This window comes from Tachypleus tridentatus, chromosome 12 (genome assembly GCF_004210375.1).
Source record: "Tachypleus tridentatus isolate NWPU-2018 chromosome 12, ASM421037v1, whole genome shotgun sequence".
Lineage (NCBI taxonomy): Eukaryota > Metazoa > Arthropoda > Merostomata > Xiphosura > Limulidae > Tachypleus > Tachypleus tridentatus.
Window position 1 is genome coordinate 74,544,768 of NC_134836.1, and position 21,775 is coordinate 74,566,542.

At 33.7% G+C, this 21,775-nt stretch overlaps 1 protein-coding gene across 5 annotated transcripts in view; it reads right to left on the bottom strand.

Moving 5' to 3' along the window:
• Positions 1-6: 6 nt before the first annotated feature.
• Positions 7-21,775, bottom strand: part of msl-1 (male-specific lethal 1) — a 34,371-nt gene continuing 12,602 nt past the window's right edge. For 2 of the 5 annotated variants that reach the window (XM_076470066.1, XM_076470068.1), the window contains exons 6-8: positions 18,525-18,655; positions 10,684-10,756; positions 7-5,923 (exon numbers count right to left, since the gene is read on the bottom strand). In XM_076470066.1, the coding sequence (XP_076326181.1) occupies positions 5,818-5,923; positions 10,684-10,756; positions 18,525-18,655 (310 nt within the window). In that variant the 3' untranslated portion in view covers positions 7-5,817. Of the gene's footprint in view, positions 5,924-10,398; positions 10,585-10,683; positions 10,757-18,524; positions 18,656-21,775 lie in introns of all 5 variants that reach the window. The other 3 variants (XR_013018255.1, XR_013018256.1, XM_076470067.1) reach the window with 3 other exon arrangements.

Consider the following 21,775-nt stretch of genomic DNA (forward strand, 5'->3'; position numbering starts at 1 on the left):
GATAAGTTTGTTTTTTTTTATGGGTATTATTTCTTTAGTTCATGATGCTTTGCTCCTTGGCCAACGTAACTTTTACCTCATAGGAATAGAAATTACGAGTTTTTCAAAACATTGAACAACCATAAAGAAACTGACACAAAACCTTAAATTTCCAACAATCTTTACTTATTTTTTTGTTTATTGTTCTACACATCAAGAGGTAACAAGTATTGGTGATTTTGTACAATGAACTGTTATAAAATATTCATTGGTGTAAGGCAGAAGTTTGAATGTTTCATTGGCGCCAATTTCCCATGGAGCCCAATATTTCTGAAACAAATTAATAACTTACAAACACAACAAATGTTTGGATATGTTCCCAATGTTACACTGCACACCTGTCTACCATAAGCTTGATGGTTAAGACTTTTGGATATTTCATCTTTTGTTGTCATACACAGTAACTAGTTTTACTCTATTTGTGGAAACGTAAGAAAGATGTTTACATTTATGTAGCCACATGTAATCATTCCAAACCTTCTCTTACATATAAAACAAACTACAATGGATTCTTGAAACCTTTTAATTTCATTGTCATTATTTTCTCAAGTGGATCTTTTAAAGCAAACTTATAAGGGGCATAGCTTAGTAAAACTTTCACATAAGATATTATTCCGGTAAAAGTTATAAATTCCAGAAATCATACTGCAAATGGTTTCAATATTTCATTTTTGTTTGTATTGTTAATCGTTTAAAAATATTATCAAAAATGGTCACCTGAATGCACCATTTCAGGTTGAAATTTCAAACCTTCTTATGACGCATTACTCACAGTTAAACTTAGATACATCTCCAACTTAACTCACTAAATAATATTTAAAAATAAATCTTAATTCACACAAATTATCATCACATCTGCGAGTACAAAAAACAAGTAGATAAAAAAGTTGCTTTCAAATGTTTTCTACTTCATCTTACAAATAAAAAGTCACTATGTACATATTTTGTACTAATGTTTATTGATACATTGGTGGTTTTGATTTCGAAAATAATATACGAATTGAAATAAAAAAGAAATAGAATATGATCTTGTTTTTCCTTCCATAATCTTTATCTGAATACCTTATCCGAAATAATGTGCTATATAAATAGGATATTCTCAAAATACATCTTTACTTAAGTATAATGGAATAGTAGATGCAAACAATCATGCTTAAATACATTACCAAACTTGTACTATATCTTTATTATAACAAACACAATAAACCTCTCTTAGGTATGAAAATGATAAAACTTAAACTCCTTTGACAGTCCTAGTTTCTCAACTGTTTGTTACTTCAGCATGAAAAACATTGGGTTACTTGTGTTTATCTATGCTAACGTTGCATTAAAGAATCACCACATGTTCTCTTTAATTATGAAAAATTATAGCTTACAATGATGAAAGCACAGAAATGTGATGTGTATTTTTCCAAATCCATTGAGAATTAGAATAATGACTTCCCTATTTTAACACAGAAAATATCAATGAATGAGATGGTTTGACGTTCTAACAAAAAAAATATCAAATTTATACATGAGAAATGGTACTCAGTAAAAGTAGAAAAAAATATATCATGAAAACTTATTTCTGAAGATTCTTTTTTTTTTAAAAAAAACATTAATAGAAATTACACAATAGGAAAGATATATTAATTAATTTAGACATTGTGCAGGGTGAAAACTTAACACCTGAATATTTCCAATTATTTAAAAAAATACTTGCAATTATTATGCACACTTCTTCAATAAAAAAAAAATTATTTTAAGACCTGTTTGTATTTTAATTTTGCACAGATCTACACGATGGCTATCTGTCCTAGCCATCCCTAATTTAGCAGCGTAAGACTAGAGGGAAGACAGCTAGTCATCACTGCCAACTGTTTTTACCAATGAATAGTGGGACTGAACATCACATTATAATACCTGCACAGATGAAAGGACGAGTATATTTGGTGTGACGAGGATTTGAATATTTCAGGACTACACATTAATAAAATCTCATCCTTCAAAACATCAAATTTGGATTTTTTAAATAAATAACTAGAATGTTTAGAGAAAATAACTATTTATCTGTATGAATGTAAACATTTAAAATGCTATAGCTAATAAGAGTGATGTCAGAAAAACACATAGGTTCAAAAAGTCTAGATACAAAATGAAATTTTTTTTTATCATTTTATAGCTAATTACAAAGAGTTAATATTAATAATTTCCATCCAATTAAATGGTACTTATTACTCCAAGTTGTTGAGTCCTATCAAAATAGGTTATGACTGTGATATAACTTATCCAAATAATCTATGACTCCACAAAAGTACCAGACCCATCTACGTACTTTTTATTTAAAGAGTAATACATTAATCATCTCATCTTTCCCTAAGTAACATCTGTGTGATTAATATAAGGTGGGGTAGGGAGGTATGCAGTCGATAACAGGAAGTTACAAAGTAACCTTTGAAAAGAAATTTAGATTTTAGAGTGATTCTAAGCCTCCCCCCCTTCTCCAAACAACTTCATCAATCTTACCATACCACCTTAAGTTGTTTCATTTATAAATTTGAACAGGATGAATATCAAACAGTTAACATTGTTAATGTATATCTCTACCTTCCACTCAATTATAAAACTAATACGACAATTCTGATCAAAGGTATCAATAAAGCTCCTAGAAAATCACATAAAGGTTTTAATATTGAACTGAAAGATTTTCCTTTGTAGATATAACACTTTAACCCATAAGTTTATTTTCACAGGTAAAACTTGTTAAAAAAAACTAACTTATGAGTCAAAAAAGACTAACTTTTTAAAGTTACTCTGTTAACTTTTTCTAAATGTAAGGTTGTGCAAAAGAAATCAAACGTAAAAATTGGGAGCTACACATAATATACTTGGAAATTTCAGATTTTAAAATACATAAGTAAATAACACGCAAATGACACATACAGTTTTACATCGACATTCCTAAAAGCAATTTTTAATTCTACTACATTAAATTATACAGCAATTTCATTTGCAATACTATATCTTTTTTAAATAACAAAGATCACAAAACATTTCCTACAGTATCCTGAAGGCTTCCTTTAAATTGATTTTTAATGGAAGTGTATTTGTACAAATTAATTTCTCATTCTTTAATTGCACAAACTCTTACTACTAATTTTTACTTAGACACAATAATAATAATTCATATTCCTCTCACTTTGTACACAGACAATTTCCAAAGTTAATGCTTCTATGCTACAATTTAATAAACTATTTCCTTCACAAATGTTAACTTTTGAGATTTGAATAAAACAAAAGCTATTTTCGTGTACATGGTAACACTTAAAATGTTCATATTTAATTACATTCCTCAAAAATAAGCATATAAACAGAGAGAGAAAATAAATAATGATGAGAGTTATTTTTTGGATGTGACAACACATAATACTTTTGTTTCAGAATTTAACTTTTTTAAATAATGAGATATTATTTCTTGAAAGAACCAGCAACTAACAGCCTCTAACAAAATTGTTAAAATACACTGAAACAGTCAAGTCATGTTTGATTTTCACAAAAAAGTCCTACAGCACCTTATTATATAAATCAGATAAATAAAGGTGTTAAACTTTGGCAGTCAGTCTGGTATAATTTTTATGTTAAGAAAAAACCATGTGAAGACAAACTCTTGAACATAAAACTTACACTAAAGTTTATGATTTCTTTCTTTCCATATTTTGAATTACCAAAGTGCAATTACTTCTTTTAATACCAAAAATTTAATATACAGCTTATGACTATTAGACCTATGACTGATGAACAAACATTTTAATGCTTTCACAGTACATTTATTATGCAATTTAGGTTATTTTATCACCATATTGTTTGTTTAATTAGCATCTGATACTAAAATGACCCTTTCAAGAATGTAAATATATTATCTCTAACAATAATATTGAACAGAATATATTTTCTTAATCTCTTTAAACTGTCTTCATTTGTTTTTCTTAAGCATAAGTTGAATGTTTTCTGTTCCTAAAACTAAAAACAGTAAGGGTTTTTTTTTGTATTTTTTTTTGTCAGAACAGAGAAATAAACGTATGATTACATAAAGAAAGGAAGTTTTGTATTCAAACAAATGCATTACTTACATCTGTTAACCCAAAAACCTAAGAAAATCCAAGAGATACTTTTTGACAAGATAAACTACACTCCCTGCTTACAGCAGTGAGAAATGCAAACCATCAAGTAGTTGTAATAGGATTAGTGGATCAGATGAAAGCTCTTTCTCAACTTTACACCAGTTATGCAATCAACTAACACAACAATCAAGTCTTTACTGTGAATCACTACACCAATACTACTTCAAATCTTTTTATATTTACTGATGTTTGTGATTACATACACAGTTGTGAACCCACATTTACAGAAAAGCAAAGAAAAAAGCAGTAGGTCCATTAATAAAAATTAAAGATCTTAAGAAAACAATCACTCCTATAATAAGTGCTTGATTTTATATCACTTATTACAGGAACAGGTAAGAATAATGTTATTATCAGATTACAATAATCATGATGATGGATAGGGTAGGTTAATAATAATTATAAATCATGCTAATATAAACCTGATTGTAGCTACACATATCTCTGATGGCATCCTACTGATGTACAATACACGTTTACTGGTAGTGTGGGTGTAACCTAATCAACAAATGTTTCCATTAATTCTTAATCTAAATTATTCTTGTTTCTTTTCCTTAAAACTAGTTTTTCATAAACTCATAAAAAGGAAAGGTTTCATGAAGAAACTTTATGAGGAAATAATAAAAACCATCATATTTTTATTTGGCCCATACAAAACTTAGTGTTTAAGTTGTTACTGTCATTTCATTGATATTTTCAAAACTTAAACTAGATTATACATTTCTATTTACTTCAAAGTTTTTAAAAAAGATACAAAAATTGTCTTTCGTGCATTCATGGCATATGTTTCACATTGCTGTCAAGATACATCAAATCTTAAATATCATTCATTCTAGTCTGTGAACGTGCTGGTTATCAGGAAATGCATCTCCTGAACAATCCTGAAACCATGTAAAACAACAAAATTTGTCTCCTGCCATGAAGTAATTATACCCAGAAAACAAGTTCTAATAATTCCAATGCGCCAACTTCTTGTCTTCCAACTAATTACTAATTCCCTTCCTCTTCCACTTATCATCACTGTCTTTTACTAATGATACATTATTTTTTCCACTGCGTATCTCTGTCTATATGTACACACACACACACACATGCAACATTATCATAAAAATAACTTTTTTTGTGTGTGATGTTGATAAATCTTGAGTAATTAGAGTACCTTGAACATGAACACTTTGCCTCAGGAAAACCTACACTAGATACACACTTTCAAACATTTATCTGAATTCAGTAAGTTATTTTCCTCTTCAAAGATTCAGCCCTAGCCTTCAATTCTCTTTTCACTAAACTTCTCTAGCCAAAAAAATGCTATGAATTATATACCTTATCAAAGACCTCTCAAAGGCTAATCTTAAGACTATTTCATATTGATTAGCAGTATGCCAATATAGTTTTTACATGAGTTATTTCAGCAATACAGCTGTACGAAGAATGTACTCTCCACTATCCTTTGAATCGTGTGCGTTATGTTAACTGAAACATTAGTTAAGGCCCAGGGAACAAAGACCTACACAGACTATGTAGGAATATTTGTGGTGGGACAGTCCAGTTTCATTATCAGTCACATAAACAACAATGCCAACATAACAACTTTATAAAAGGTTTTGCTCACTGCTCATGTCTTCTGTTTTTTCCTGTAGTAACCTTTGTGTTTTTTGTATATTCTTTGAGGTTCACTTTTCGGTGCTTCTTTGTTGTTCAGCCATGGGAGTGAAAATTCACTGCAAGAAATAACACAATAAGTTACCATTTTAGACATTCTGAAAAACAAACAAAAAGGCTTTACATTAACTCTTTGAACCCATAACTATTTACATATCCCATCATCAGAACTATTTTCATGATGTCCTAATAATTATCACCATGCTTTGTACAATTTCTGGTCTATTTGTAAAAGATGGTTAATAACAAGGTTTGGTTTAGTTTTTAGCCAAAGAAATATAGAAGTTATAGGACACTGTCACCATTCGATGAGTAAACTGGGATTTTCAGCCAAATGCTGGCAACTTCGTCTGGTTTAAAGAGTTAATTTCCAGTTGAAGTTTAGTCAGGTTTGTGATGCATTTACTGTCATATATCTATTTCAGTACGGATTTTTGTTTAAGTTAAATTTATATTTAGAAATACACATAACTTAAACTGTTAAATCAGTATTGTAAAACTCCCACCTATTGACTAAAATTGTAGAAGATTCTTTAGTGTAAGAATCAACAATATGTACGTATATGTAAACACTGGTATATTGTTGTGTAAGCTGAAATTTACAGAAACTCTCCTCATGCCTTTAAATACAACCAATGCAAAGCACCAAGAGACAGTATATATTATTAGTTTTATATAGTTGGTATACAATAAACCTTGGAAGCCATAACTGTGATTGATATAATGGTTATTAATCAGAAACTTCAGATTTTTGTCCAGGAAAGTTTGTGGATATTGAGCATTACAAACAATTTAACATCAGTGGATTCATATTGGACATAGTATTTTTACAAAAACATTACACAACTTTAGCTTTGTTTTTGAATTTCATGCAAAGCTACGAGAGGGCTATCTGTGATAACTATCCTTAATTTAGCAGTGTAAGACTAGAAGGAAGGCTAGTCATCAACCCTCTTCCCCAAACTCTTGGGCTACTCTTTTATCAAAGAATAGTAGAACTGACCATGAGATTATAACACCCCCATGGCTGAAAGAGCAAGCATGTTTGGTGTGACAGGGATATAACTAGTGGTGTAAAAACTGGTACATGGCCAGCAAAGAAAGAACCTAGAGCTAGTTAAGCTCCCTGTTACATGAACTGTATGTACCTGAACTCAAGATTAACTTGCTCATTGTGAACCCTCAGTAAGATATCAAAGAAATTCCAAATCAGATAGGAGACTCAGTAGTGTTTTTAAATTTGTAAAACTTTTGTACACAGATCATTATTTGTAATCATCGTTACTGTAAATTGTGATATTGTTTGTATATTAAAATATATTTGTATTAAACAAAATGTGTGTTTCAATCTTGTTGAAAAGTACCATAAACTGGATAGCTATTGATGTTATTTAATTACTAAATCTAAAGTATCATTTAGCTCAGTTTCAAGCTATTCAAAATTAGAATACATTACATAATAAATTGAAGGCTCATCTGGGATAAACTGTAATACGTAGCAGGCTTACTTCTCAAGAAAGAATTTCATTCTGTTTTTATTTTCCACTGGTGTAAAGTGAAGACAAACTTCTGTTAGAATTTTAAGGCAAAAAATAAATAAAAAAATCAACAAAGTTTATTTGCTGTACACCAGAATGAAACTAGTTAACCCTAAACCAATGGGTCAGTCAACTTAATTGACCTTATAATCACCATATAATCAAAAAACTAAATAGCACAACTTAATTGTACACACACACAGAGATTTTTTAATAAAATATTTTTACTAAAGATTTTTCTGTCATCTGAGAGAAAAATTATTTTGACATTTGCATAACTTCTAGAACCTCCTAAATGAGCACTGGTTTGTTACATCTTTACACTGTATCCCTTATTTTCTCTACTTGAAACACTAAATGTAGTAAAATCATCAATGCAGAGTAAAATTTAAATTTGAAAAATATGACACAAAACCAAAAATATCTTTTTTTTTCTTTCTAAAATGACTGCAAGTTAAGTTGTAACAGAATTATAATTACTTACCCTAAGAGCTTCAGGACTATTAACTTTTTCACAACTGCTTTCATTTAGTTTTATTGCTACTCTGTTCTTTAAGCCATGTCGAGCTAGCATTACAAACCAAAAAAATAACCCAGAAAGAGCTCAAGCTAAACAAGTTATCAGGTTATGTTACAAAATAACAGCCCAAATACTTTCCTCACAAGAAGTTTTTTTCATTAATGTTTCTAATTTTTACATTTGAATTATTTTTTATTAAAAAATATACATGAAAACAAAAAGTTTTAGCACTTACTTTAGCCCTAAGGCCTTTTGCACTCAGGTTTATGATTAAGGCTTTTTTTATTTTTTAAGTACTGTGTTAGTTGTCCAGAAAATAATTTGGATACTTATTATAGAATGCAAAAAATATATCAGACATTACAATAACAAGACCTCCCCAAACTACAATAATTTATCTGGCTTCCTAATTGACCTATAAATAGGTTAAAGAAAAAAAAAACATTGTTGTGCTCAGATCAACTGCTTTTCTAAAAGAGGCAATTGAAAGTGAACCAGGATGCCAAGTGGTATCATAGTCAGCAAATAAGTGCATAGACCCACATGAAAATGTGCGGATAAAATAATTTCTTAGTGAAAGCACACTTTAAAACATGCAAAGATTTACAAATAGCAGTAGATTCTTTTCATAAACAATATTTTAAAAAAGAAATTGCAGAAAGATTGTTGCAGCAAATAATAAGTTACTATGAAAACTTAAACCTAATATTGTTTACTATGTAATTAAGTAAGCCTGTATTCAACAGCAACTGATTGATGAGAAACAACTTAAGTATGCTTATGAAGTCATACTTTTCAATCAACCACATTTACTTCACTGGTAACCTTCCTCACCCTTGTTTCTAGATGTCTAGACACAGTGTAAATAATTATTGCCAGTACATCAAACATCATGGGTATTTCAAGCACTTTTTTTCTTGAAGTGGCTATATCCCCTAAAGCATGGGGAATGAACCTCTGTTGGTGTATTTCAAATAATACTCACTATACTTTTCAGCAAAGAAATCTTGCTTTATTTAAATGTGATTTTGCTTCTAATGATACTTGTTTAAAATTAAAAAACTGAGATTACTTTACTACAACTTCCAAGTTTTTTTAAAAAGAAATTAGCTGTTTTGTATTGATTATTTGTTGACATGGTGACTCTTGAACTTCATGCATGAAAATTTGTTGTAAAAGTTCACCTGATTGTGCTTACATCACATGCAACTTTAACCATATGAAACACAACACGTGACTGGCAGCTCATGTGAATACTGACCAATCAGAAGCACTGTTTCACAGACCACCCAATAAGAACAACAAATTGTAGTCAATTTGAATGTTTACAAGCTATCTATATATTTACATAAATTTTAGCTGTGGGATTTACTCATGCACAAATTGTTATCTACTTTACTTAACTCACATACGTCTACACTATACAGTAAATTTCAAATCCTTGACTGTTTGATACAAAATATAACAATATCTACTGGCATCAGACATGGTTAGAGACTGCTGTACAAAAAGATGGTTATGGAAATAAAACTGAGAAATTTATTATTTGTTGAAATTGTCTTCTCTGTTATTTTTATTAAGTATAAAAAGGCAATACATACAGTATTACTAGGTTAAAAGAAACAACTTTAATCCTACTAAACTTTAACAATAAAAGTGACCACAAATCCATTGGCAGTACAAACTTCTTAAATAGTCAATATCTTCTACTGATTCAGATGTAAATTATGAAATAATATTTCAAATACCTTTATTCTAGAAATTCTTCCACCATGTTACAAGAAGTGATTGAATAATATCAAATTAATATCTTCCAAATAATAAAATATCACATACAAAACAACCTGATATCAGTGTTTGCTATAATCATTTCATATTTAACGCTTGTTGGTAGTTTTCAACAGAACTCACAAGAACTACTGATGTTTGCTACAATCATTAATAAATTGTTGAGCCAAGTCACACAAATTTCTGAACATGTATGTTCTATCTATATGCAAAATTATTACAGAAAAATAGTCACTTGAACAGAACACCCAATGGTGAAATTTTTGGCCAACCAGGCAAAACCTATTTTTTTAAGGATAGCATGATTATGGCTTTTTATTTTTTGTGTATGTAATGAGTGGGTGGGTGAATATTTTCAAAATCCCCACCTCTTTACATTTGAGCAGATGTGGCCTTTTTTGCATCTGAAATACCAATGTGGAAACTTGCATAATTACTTCTTTTATATCAAATGTCAGCAAGATCAAATAAGGTTAAATTTTATATATATACAATATTTCTCAGCATAAGAGTTTGTGGTGAATATACAGTTCTCCACCTTGTTAACATACACCCATGTTCTGCCATACTTTTGTTTATGTTTCATTTTTAATGTTCAACCTTTACACATGTCTAACTGAAGTGTCACTTCACGAACAGACCAGAATTTATGCTCTACATTACAGGATTCATACATATATCTACTTACTTTTCCTACTTCTTTTGTCTTTCTTACTAAAATTTCTCACAATTATAACTAAGAAGTGAAGCAAGGTTCCTCTGAAGTGAATATCCACCTGGACAAAATTTGTTTGAAATGAAATAGTATAGCAAGTGCATCGTTAATAAACTGGATGGTATGAATCACACACTCCTTCCTTGGCTTATACTGCCTCTTAATAAAACAAATACAATAAATAAGACAATAAATATGAGGAAACACCAATAAAATCATTCACAATGGGATACTGTGCATAAAATTAAAGGCTCTTACCTTGCTTTAAAACTTGGAACTGGTTTTCCAAAAACCACAACAGGAACCTTTTCACACAACTCAATGTATTGAACTGTATAAAATTATAGCATGAGTTTATAAAAAAAATTGGTGTCAACATGGTACACTATTTTAAAACTTCTTTCTTATAGAATTACAACCAAAAATTACACCACTTTACTTGCTTTGTTTTACCATACTGATATGATTCCTCAGTCAAGTGTATGGCAAAAATTTATACAATATAACAAGAAAAATAATGACTGTGAATTTACACTATGCTTTCAAAAAAACAAAACAAAAAGTGAAAACAAACTTTGCTGTTGTTAAATGCAAAGCTACACAATATGTTACCTATATTGTACCCACTACGAGTACTTAAACCAAGCTGTTAGCTAATTAAACCTTTTAAAGTTTTGTTACTGAAGTAATGCTGAAAAAGCACTGTGAAAAGTAGAATTTTATCATGTTGCAAGTGAAATGTCCAGTTTAAATACACAAATTTGAAACTTGATTTTTAGTGGCTGAAAGAGAACATTATCATAAAAGTATCAGAATAATATGGTATATTGTCTGATTCATTTGAGGCTCACTTTATTTTTATTTCAGAAATGAATTCATATTTATATTGATTTTTTGTAACCATAGATAAAATAAAATGGATATTCATGATACTTTCTTATATCAGTTAAAGCTTGATCATAATGCAGTGACAAAAGCTTGTAATATCAATCATGCATTTGGTGATGACACACCTAATTAGTGCATAGCACTGCACTGGTTTAGATTTCACTCTAGTGATACAAGCCTTGAAAATGAATCTTAGAGCCACACTCAGACAGTCACTAATGAGGAAGAATTGAAGGTCTTAGTTGAATCAGATACCTTTCAAACTGTAAGAGAATTTAATATTCATTATTCAACAGTTTCCCAGCATCTTGAAGAAAGTGGTAAGATGAAAAGGCTTGATAAATTGGTATCTCACAAACTGACTGAAAACCATCAAACAAGATGAGTTGAAATTTATTCATCAATCCACACTTGCAACAAAAAATTACCCATTTCTCGATAGACTTGTCACTTGTGATAAAAAATGAATTATTTATGACAATCGAAGGTGATCTGGACAATGGGTTGACTATGATGAAGTATTAAATATAATCTAAAATCAGTTCTTCAATCTAAGAAGCTCATGATCAGTGTTTGGTTGTCATCAGCAGGTGTAATCCATTAAATCCAAGAGAAACAATCACAGCAGAGAAATAGTGCTGTGAACTTGAAATAATACATCAAAAGTTGTCACAAAAACATCTAGAAATAATTAATCACAGTGAACTCACAGTGCTTCATGACAATGCTCAACCTCATGTCCCACACATTACAGTCCAAAAATTAAACGAATTTCAGTATGAAAGTTTACCTCATCCGCCATATTCACCAGATCTTTCCCCTACAGATTATGAATTTTTTAAACATTTGAACACTTTTTAAAAGAAAAAATGTTTGCAAACCAAAAGTCAATAGAAAGTGCCTTCAAAGACTTCATTGTATCAAAGGATGTCCAATTCTTTAAAGATGACATTTATAAACTTACAACTTGTTTGTAGAAGTGTGTCAAGTCTGAAGAAGCTTATTTTGATCAAATAAATTAAACAACAAATAGATTTATTTGTTTCAGATTTTTCTTTAAAAATCCAACATTTCATACAATAAAAATTTTGAAGGTATGAAAAAAAATGATTTATTGATGAATATTTATCCTTTTTCCCTAATCATAAATTCAGGTTAAATCATTCAACTCTTATTATGTGGGATTTTCTTATCAGCTACTTCATATAATATTACAAGGTATAAAAAATCTATCTCTTTGTTTTTTTCAGTAATACTATTTTGTAATATGTTATACTATTTTGCAATATGTTTCTTAAATTAAACTAATCTCTTTGAGAATAACCCCCAAACGACCATTCCACACCACTGGACCTGACTCATCAGTGTTGGTTGTTTGGTGTTTTATGGCACAAAGCAACTAGGCAATCTGTGCCAAACAACTGGGAAAAAATTAAAAATAAAGTATAATTATTAAAATTTGTAAAAAAGAAGTACATAAAAACAAAACAAAGTCCAATTTTTGATTAAAAAACTTGAATAGCATTAAAAAGACCAATGGCCCTCAAAAAACTAAAATTTTTCTAAGGTGGCAGGTAGTGTTACCACTCCCAATGACACTAACACCAGGGGTACACCTGTGGATAAAACATATCTAAAATGGTATCATCATTCATTAATAATGATGGTATGATAGTAAAATGTGGGCCAATGTAACTTGAGTATCATATAGACCACACATAGGTGCATCAATCCCAGATAAAAGAAAACAATGAATTAAATAGCTGTGACCAATGCATAGTTTACTTAGGACAACTTCCTCCATCTGATCCTTATGGAAACAAGCCAGTCAAAGTCCAAAAGAGGGTTTTACCTGGAAAAGTTTATTGTTACGTTGCTCACTCCAAGGCGTCTGCTAAGTGGCATGGAGCCGAGCCTTGAATACAGGAATGTATTCCAGATATGGAACAGGCATGGCAGTGATAGCACCAGGCCAGACAGACTTGGCTGTGGTATCAGTGAGCTTGTTCCTGAAAACACCAACATGGCCTGATATCCAAAAGAACTAGACAGAAAAAGATGTGAAAGATAAATGGGCTAGTTGGTCTTGAATATCACAAGAACAGGATGAGAACTAACATGAAGCAATTCTAGGGCCAGTAGAGGGCTAAGCAAGTCAGTATCAATAGTACAATTCAAGTATTGCTTAGCTCCTATATGATCCAGTGATGGCAGGGAACACATAAACAACAAACCATGGCAGAGCCCACAGAGTCACCTGATTTCGAACCATCCATATATATGGGAATAGAAGGATGGTTCGAAAGATGTTCAGAAAATAAAAGAGGGTACTTCCAATTGTGAGTATCTGAATTTTAAAGACAACTAAAAGAAAGGTCATACCTGGGGATGGTAATAAGCCATGGTGGGATGGGCTGACCAGTGGATACAGCAATGTTATCCAAGGACAGACCAAATTCATCCAACTGCACCTGGATAAAAAGGCCAAAAGGAACAATGGCAGATCATTTGTTCTGAAAAAGCATGGCCCACTGAGGAAGGTAAATACAACCCCAGGTGGGATGCTGTGGTAACAACTGAAGTTTTGAAGCATACACTAAAGAAATTTGCAAATGGCTGAGGTGTACAGGATGTTCATGAGACTTTGTACAAACTCTGAACTTGGGAAGTGTGGAAAGAACCCGTGCAGAGCCAAAGCCCCTGATGATGAATGGAGTCCGCATCTTCAAGGATGAGACCCTGGCAGAGCCATATACCAGAGACCTGTAGTCCAGTTTTGATCAAATGAGAGCATGATAATCTTTAGCATAGAACATCCATCTGCTTCCAAAGAGGAGGAAGAGGAGACATGGAGGATGTTCAGTACCCATATACAATTGACTTGTAGCTGCTTGATTTTTGGTATAAAGGTCAGCTTATGGTCAAAGATAAGTCCCAAGAACTTTGCCTCAGGGACCACAGGCAGCATAACTTCACTGACATGGAGTTCAGGATCGGGGTGAATACCCCGTTGGCTGCAGAAGTGCATGCAAATGGTTTTAGAGAGAGAAAAGTTAAAACTGTTTGCTGAAGTCTACTTCAGTAAATGATTGAGGGCAGTCTGTAGCTGTTACTTAATAAACCATATGTTTGACAACTGTCATAAGATGTGGAATTCCCTGACGTAATTTAATTTGTAATGGTAAGGGGGAGTTGTCCAGTGACTGCATTGATCTTTATACTGAAAAGTGTGACACTCAAGACACAGCCCTGAGGGACTCCAAGTTCCTGTAGGAAAGAATAGGAAAGTGTCAAATCCACATGAGCTTGAAATCAACTGCCCATTAAAAATGGGCAAACAGCTATGCAACCCATATGAGTGGAGGTCTCACAAAATGCCATACCTCCATGTAGTATCGTAAGCTTTTTCAAGGTCAAAGAATACTGACACAAGATGTCATTTGAGAAAGGCTTCTCTGATCAACGTTTCAAGTTGAATCAGGTAGTCCACAGTGGAGTGGTGTTACAAGAACCCATACTGGGTAGGTGAGAGGAGATTGTTTGTTTTGAGGAACCAAACAAAATGAGCATTAACCATCATCTCTAAGGTCTTACAGAGACAGGTGGTCAAAAGAATTGGACGGTAGTTTGAAGGAATCTTGGGATCCTTCTCAGGCACCACACATCAGAAAAAGCCAGATCCAGTTAAAAACAACAGAAGAATAGTAACAGAAGTAGGAGGGAGATGGCTCAACACCTCAAAGTGTATATCATCCAGTCTGACCAACGTACTGCCAAATCAATGAAGAGCAAGCTTGAGTTCCACCAATGTAGAGGGGCGATTATAGTCGTAGAGACTATCAGCCTGGAAGGAAAGAGGCAATCACTCTGCTCGAGTCTTGATCATTAAAGAAGGTGGAGGATGAAGCAGAAGTGTTAGATACCTGGCAAAAGCTTTTGCTGAGAGTACCAGCAATGCTCTGGGAAACATCAACTTTTTGGTTATCAGAGAGCAATATTGAAAAGGGAACAGTTGGAACTGGTGGTAGAAGAGATGCTGGTTGTGAATTTAATCCAATATTCCTTTTGGATTTGACATCTTACCTGCCAAGCATGTGCACGGGTCTGCTGAAAGACTATGAGGTTTGAAAGTGTGAGATACCCACAAAAGGTATCCCAGGCCAATTTTTGATCCTTCCATGCCATGTGGCAGCAGAATTCTACCATGGATGAAGATACTGTGGAAAATGTGTCAAAGTTTCAGGAATACATTGAGCAAATGACTGGATAATACAGTCAGTCATTGCTAAGATCCAGTCATCTATCAATGGCTTACAGATGACAGCAGGATCAAGTACTGAGAGAGCAGTGAAAGAGGGCCAACTGGCTTGATCCAACTTCCACCAGGCCATGTGGGTCAGGTCGCATCAACCATGGACAGTCTCTCTCATAATGATAGGAAAATGATCACTGCCCCATGGGTTACTGTCAACCCTTCATGAAAAGTAAGATAAAAATGAAGGAGAGCAGACCAAGCAATTAATAGCAGTAAAAGACTGATTTTGGTGCATGAAAGTACATATAAACATCAGTATAAAAGAGAGAAAGGTTGTGATCAGAAAGTATACACTCTATGGAGTGACCTCTCCCATTAATATCAGCACCTTCCCAGATGGGATTATGTTCATTAAAGTCCCCCAGGATACAAAAGGAAGGTGGCAACTTTTCAATGAGAGCATCAAAGTCTAACTTATCAGAGGTTTCTCCAATAGACAGGTATAGAGAATAAACAATGATGGTAAGACCCAAGGAAACAGAGATGGCTATGGTCTCCAGAGGTATGTCAAGGGGCAAAGACAGGGAGAGCACATGCTGATTGACAGCAGTGCCACCCCTCCATCACACAACCTGTCATTTCTGTACAAAAAAACCTTCCAAAAGGTGACTGTAATGGCAGCTTTTGGAAATGTTTCCTATGAGAAAATACACAAAGAATGACAAGAATCAATTAGCACTATGATATCATCCAAATCAGAATGGAAACCTCAACAGTTCCTCTGTACCAATGTGGCCATTTTTATTTATATGGAAGAGAATTGGGTAGAAAGCCCTCCTCTTTATGACCATGTCTCTTCTCTTTATTAGAAGGAGGTCTATCAACCTCCATGGATCCTGCCCTGGGTCGAGTGGACAGGTCCCCCCTCTCATCAGAAGAAGATTCCAGCAACTGACGGCGTAAACGAATAATCGTTCTGCATCTCAGGGTCAGAGAAAAAGATGGACCTGAGGAAGCACCCAAGCCTGAATCAAAGAAAGTGGATCTGGGGATCTGCTGAAAGATGTGGTGGGGACACAGAGGGACGTTGATGTTGACTCATCAACTTTTTTCATGATGGAGGGCAAAATACTTACATGGTTTGAAAAAGATTCTTTCAGAGGCACAGAGAGATCTTTCTGTATTCCCACTGTAGCAGTGGAATGGAGTGCAGCAGCATATATATCCAAGATGAAGTGGTGGACAGTAACTTTCAAGCCTTGGGGTAAGAAACATTGTGAACTGTTTTTAAACACTCTAAGTCTTTTTCTTCCACCAATCTAGGACATAAACAAAAGTAAGATGGGTGAAAGCCACTACAATTAATACAATGAGGCTCCATTTTACACTCATAAGCATCTTGATCCTTGCCACCACAACAAACACATGTCAAGGAACCACAACATGATGTTTTTGAGTGACCGAACCACTGACACTGGAAATATCTGAGAGGGTTCAGAACATATGGTCGTACTTTGCAATTTAGATAACCTGTCTGATGGTGACAGGTAGACATGGTGATGTAAATGTCAAAATTAATACATTGGTCAGTATAACAATTCCATCTTTGTGAGTCGAGATATACCTCACTGCAGAACCTCCACGAATGGAGAAACCAGTGAGGATCTCTAACTTGAGGATGTTCTTCAAATCCCTCTCAATGGTAACTCCTCATGACAAATTCAAAGTAGCATGGAGAGTAACCTCAATGAGTATATTCCCAATGGCCTTTGAATGAAAGAGAAGTTCACTATGTTATGCTGTAGATGTTTCCACCAATATGTCCCCAGAACATAGTTTTTTAATTAAATCTGGAGAGCCAGCAAGGCCCTATAGTCCCTTCTGAATAAAAAAGGGAGACATTTGCCCTAAAGATTTGTCTGATAGAGAATGTAATATCAAAAAATGAGGTACAGTTGTTGAAGACTGCTGTTTAAAATCTTCAAGACGTGGTTGTTTACCTATGGTCTGTTTTCTCACTATTTTATTTTTATTTGGGGATCCATAATAAAGAAGGAATATTTCAGTGCCCACTAACCCCACCCACCATGGAGGCCACAAAGGGATGCTCTGCAATGTTGCATTGTCCTTGTTTGACAATGCCAGAGTATCATGAACACTACACCCAAACACCAGCATCAAATATAACGTCCACAATACCTGTTGAGAACATCCAACACTGACACGTGGTTGACCCTAGCCCAAGTGGACCAGCCAACTGACCTAAGGGGGGCCACCCAAAGGCTGCCTGTCTAAAGGAATTCGAGGCCAAAGTGGTGTGTTAGGGTTGAATTCCCCCAATCACCAGGATCCTCTCCCCTTCACGGGTCACCACACACTGCAAACACGTGGGTGAGTGTTTAGATCCAAGAGGAGGTAAACTGATAGTACAAAACCATCTCTGGGAGGTCCCCTCACCACGTACAGGAATCCACACTGGGGGGCTCATCAACATAGTCATCTCAATATAAAAGGTAAGAGACATGCATGCTTCTATAATACTGCTCTTAGAATTTTGGAATTTAAAATGTCTCAATTTAAAGTTGTCTGTTTTGATATAGATTTCTAGACAGAAGAAAAACTATTATAACTATATATTTAATTGCAAACTAATTATTTACACAATACTGATCATAATTAAGGACATGTGCTTCACCACAACAAACACATACCTTATACATAAAGCCTTCAGAAGCAACAAAAAATGTTAACTGTTTTCTGAAATATTCTAAATTACAAGAAAAAAATAATCTTATATCTCATACAAACTGGGTTTTACTTAAGTCATATTTTACTTAACAAATTTCTGCATTTTGAAGAACAAATGATGATATTCACTTTGTATATTATACTGTCTTCTAAACTGTAATTAGTAACAAATAATTGTAATGAAAGATAAAACTATAATAAATCATACCATCTTTAGGTTCTGGGTAAAAAGACTTTATTTCAGCATTACGTTTGAGTTTTTTTGCTTCCTTCTTTTCCTCATATCTTTTTCTCAATTTCTCTGTCATACGCATCTCTCTTATCCTTTGTATATCCCACCTGAAAGTTTGAACATCACATACTAATTAAGAAAATTTTTAAGAAGTTTTAAGTTGTTGTAAATTTCCTATATCACAAACCTAAGTAATAAATAACACAAGATATAAAGTATAAGCTAACATTATTCATGTAAAAATACAAAATCAAATTTAAAAAAATTAGGTTTTAGACTTTTTGAAATCACACTCAGATATAAAAAACATAACAGTTCATCAGCAATAAATAAAGTTCTTAGTACAAATGATTTCCATAATACAAAAGCAACCTATTCTATATGTGAGTGTTGAACTCTAGACATTATATTTTTCCTACACTAAAAATGTATTTGTGACATGTTCTTACTTAGATTCACAAACCCAGATATTCTTGCCCTATATTTGCAAAACTTTTTTTTGCATACTACAAGTAAACTGTCATGTGACAAACCTCCACCAATAGACATATGACTCCCTCTATGCTATTCTACTTAACTATCACTTCCAGCTGAGACAAAAATGTGAGCATCATTTGACAGTGGGGAGGAAAGGTGGGAAACATTAGCAGAAGTAGGTACATGTTGGAAGTATATTTTCAGTGAAGGAAAATTATAACTTGTGACAAGGTACCTTACTTTCTCTCACATATATAGCTAAAATCTCACACTGAATATGTGAGAGTTAGAATGAGGGATTTCCAATCATACAACAGATGTAAAAACATATGGAAATTGGTTAAGCTCTAACCCCAAAACTCAACTGCTAGAAACTGACTTCCATGTGAGTGTAAAATGAGGATCCCAATCATTATGATGATGCACTCCAAAGCTACTTCAACCCTTGGACAAACCTGTGTACAGATGGAGTGTCCATCTGGAGGACCCTACTCTCAACTGAATGGAGACAGTATTGTATATACTGTATATCTCTCATTTAGGAGAATACCTCCATGGTCCACCACCTCAGTGGCTTTGAACTGGAAAGTGTTAAGAACTCTCTTCTTCCACTGGAAGAAATGGGTAGAAAGACAGAAGAAACTTTGACACCAGAGACAGTATATGAGGTGACAACAAAACCTTATTCTGAAAAGTACACCAAACCTGATTTATTCAATCTAAGGAACTGCAAGGATGAGCAGTAATCCTCTTCTGTTTTACCCATGAAGTCAGCAGATTAATATGTCCAGAGTGAGCATACTTATGAAGCAAAGATATCACAAGAAATAACTGGTGAGCAATATTATGGAGCATCCCATCTCTAGTTTATGTGATTGTAACGAACAATGTGCATTTTGTGGCCATGGAAAGTATACAAGTGAAGTCAATATGGCCTTACAGTGTGGGCTGTAGTACAATTCTAAGTGATTAAAGGCACCACTTGCCACATAACAGGATTGTGGTTAAAACATGAGACAGGTCCCTGAAAAATAACATATATAACAAAAGAAAGAAAACTTACCCAGTTACAGTTTCACTAAAGAGTGAAAGATGCCACACCAATGAGGAAGAAACAGCTATTCAAAGTAGATAAAGAGAGATGAACATACAAGGTGTGACCCCAATGCTTAACAGACAAAGTACTTCTAATGGATAACAGGGTTGAGATGCAGGTAAAAGGTAAGGTGTCTGAATGGAGTGATTTATGTATGGTTGAGCACAAAGCTACACAATGGGCTACCTCAGGTATCAAAACCCAGTTACTAGCACTGAAAGTCTGCAGACATACCACTGTGCCACTGGAGGATCTGAATAAAGTGAAGACACCAAAAATTGATTATGAGAAGAAGGAGACAAGGAATCAACCCTTTAACATTGGGAATGTTGTAGGTAGCAGCATCAACAGATAATGGATGCTGTTTAAGGGTTAAAGGCCAAGTGAATCACTAGCTGAACCCAATGGGAACAGGAAGAAGGGATAAAAGATCACAAGTAGAAGAGTGGTGCTAGGAAACTGCAGGAAAGGGAATCAACAGAAAGAAGTGCTGAAAGCAATGAAGCAATCAAGAGAATGTACGAGACAGGAAAGGTCATCTCGTTCCAAATGAGAATAAAGATAAAACATGGCAAGAAATTAAATGACAAAAAGAATATTCCACATGAACCCCCAAGTGTAGGTGAGTAAAACTGATTCAGAACAAAAACAACATTTTGAGCTGAAACAGCCAAGAAAACCAGATCTGGGTTGGGCAAGAAGAAAGAATTAGAAAGATCTGACCCGGCATAATACAAATGAGCAAAAATCACATTAGGTATAAGACAGACAGAATGAGAAAAACTAGAATTATAAACTGGATCTAATTACACCTGAATGTATTGACACCCAGAATGAGTGGATGATAATGAATCACAGACCAAAAACAAGAGAGATAACTTGAAATTGAGAAATGAGTCAAATTTGAGGATCAAGAGGCCACTCCCTCTGAGAAATTGTGTTGGGACTGGAAAGGTAATCTGTGACAATGACAAAAGCACTTGGAACACAACATACCCAAAGATGTAAGTCAAGTACAGGGTTTCAAAAAAGGAGATCCACTGTCTACCATAAAGAGAACAAAAATGAGTGCCCCCTTGGCAAGTGATATAATCTACCACAATCTGTTAGCCAGAATGACATTTCATTCATCAAATCCAGAGAAGAGGAAGAGAGTAAACTAAAGCATGTTGGACTGCCAGAAGTTCCAGGGTGGTAAAATGGAACACCTTACATTCATAGACCATTATCCTGAAGCTGATTGATCCATACCCTCCAACCTTGGAGATGAGCATCAAAGAAGAGAAACAAATGTGGAGGAGAGGAAAGAATCAATAAGCCTGATGACATGGGGATATATTCAACCACCAATGCATAAAGTCAAAGAGGGAAGGAAGAAGGTTAAAAGATAAATCCAAAGGAACCCTAGCAAGAGACTATGCTTCCACTGATGCTACATCCTCCAATGCATTAAAACTTAGCAGCAAGACAGTGAACTGTGAAGGCTTCGATAACAGAAAGCTCCATCAAATGCATTCAAAGAGGAGAATGGATGACCCCAATGGAGTTGATTGTTTAAGAGAATGACTCTCATAAAATTACCAAAATTGTTAGTTAAGTAGCTGAAAAAAACTTATCCAATTGGAAAATCCAACCAACTCCACCTGAGCTGCTT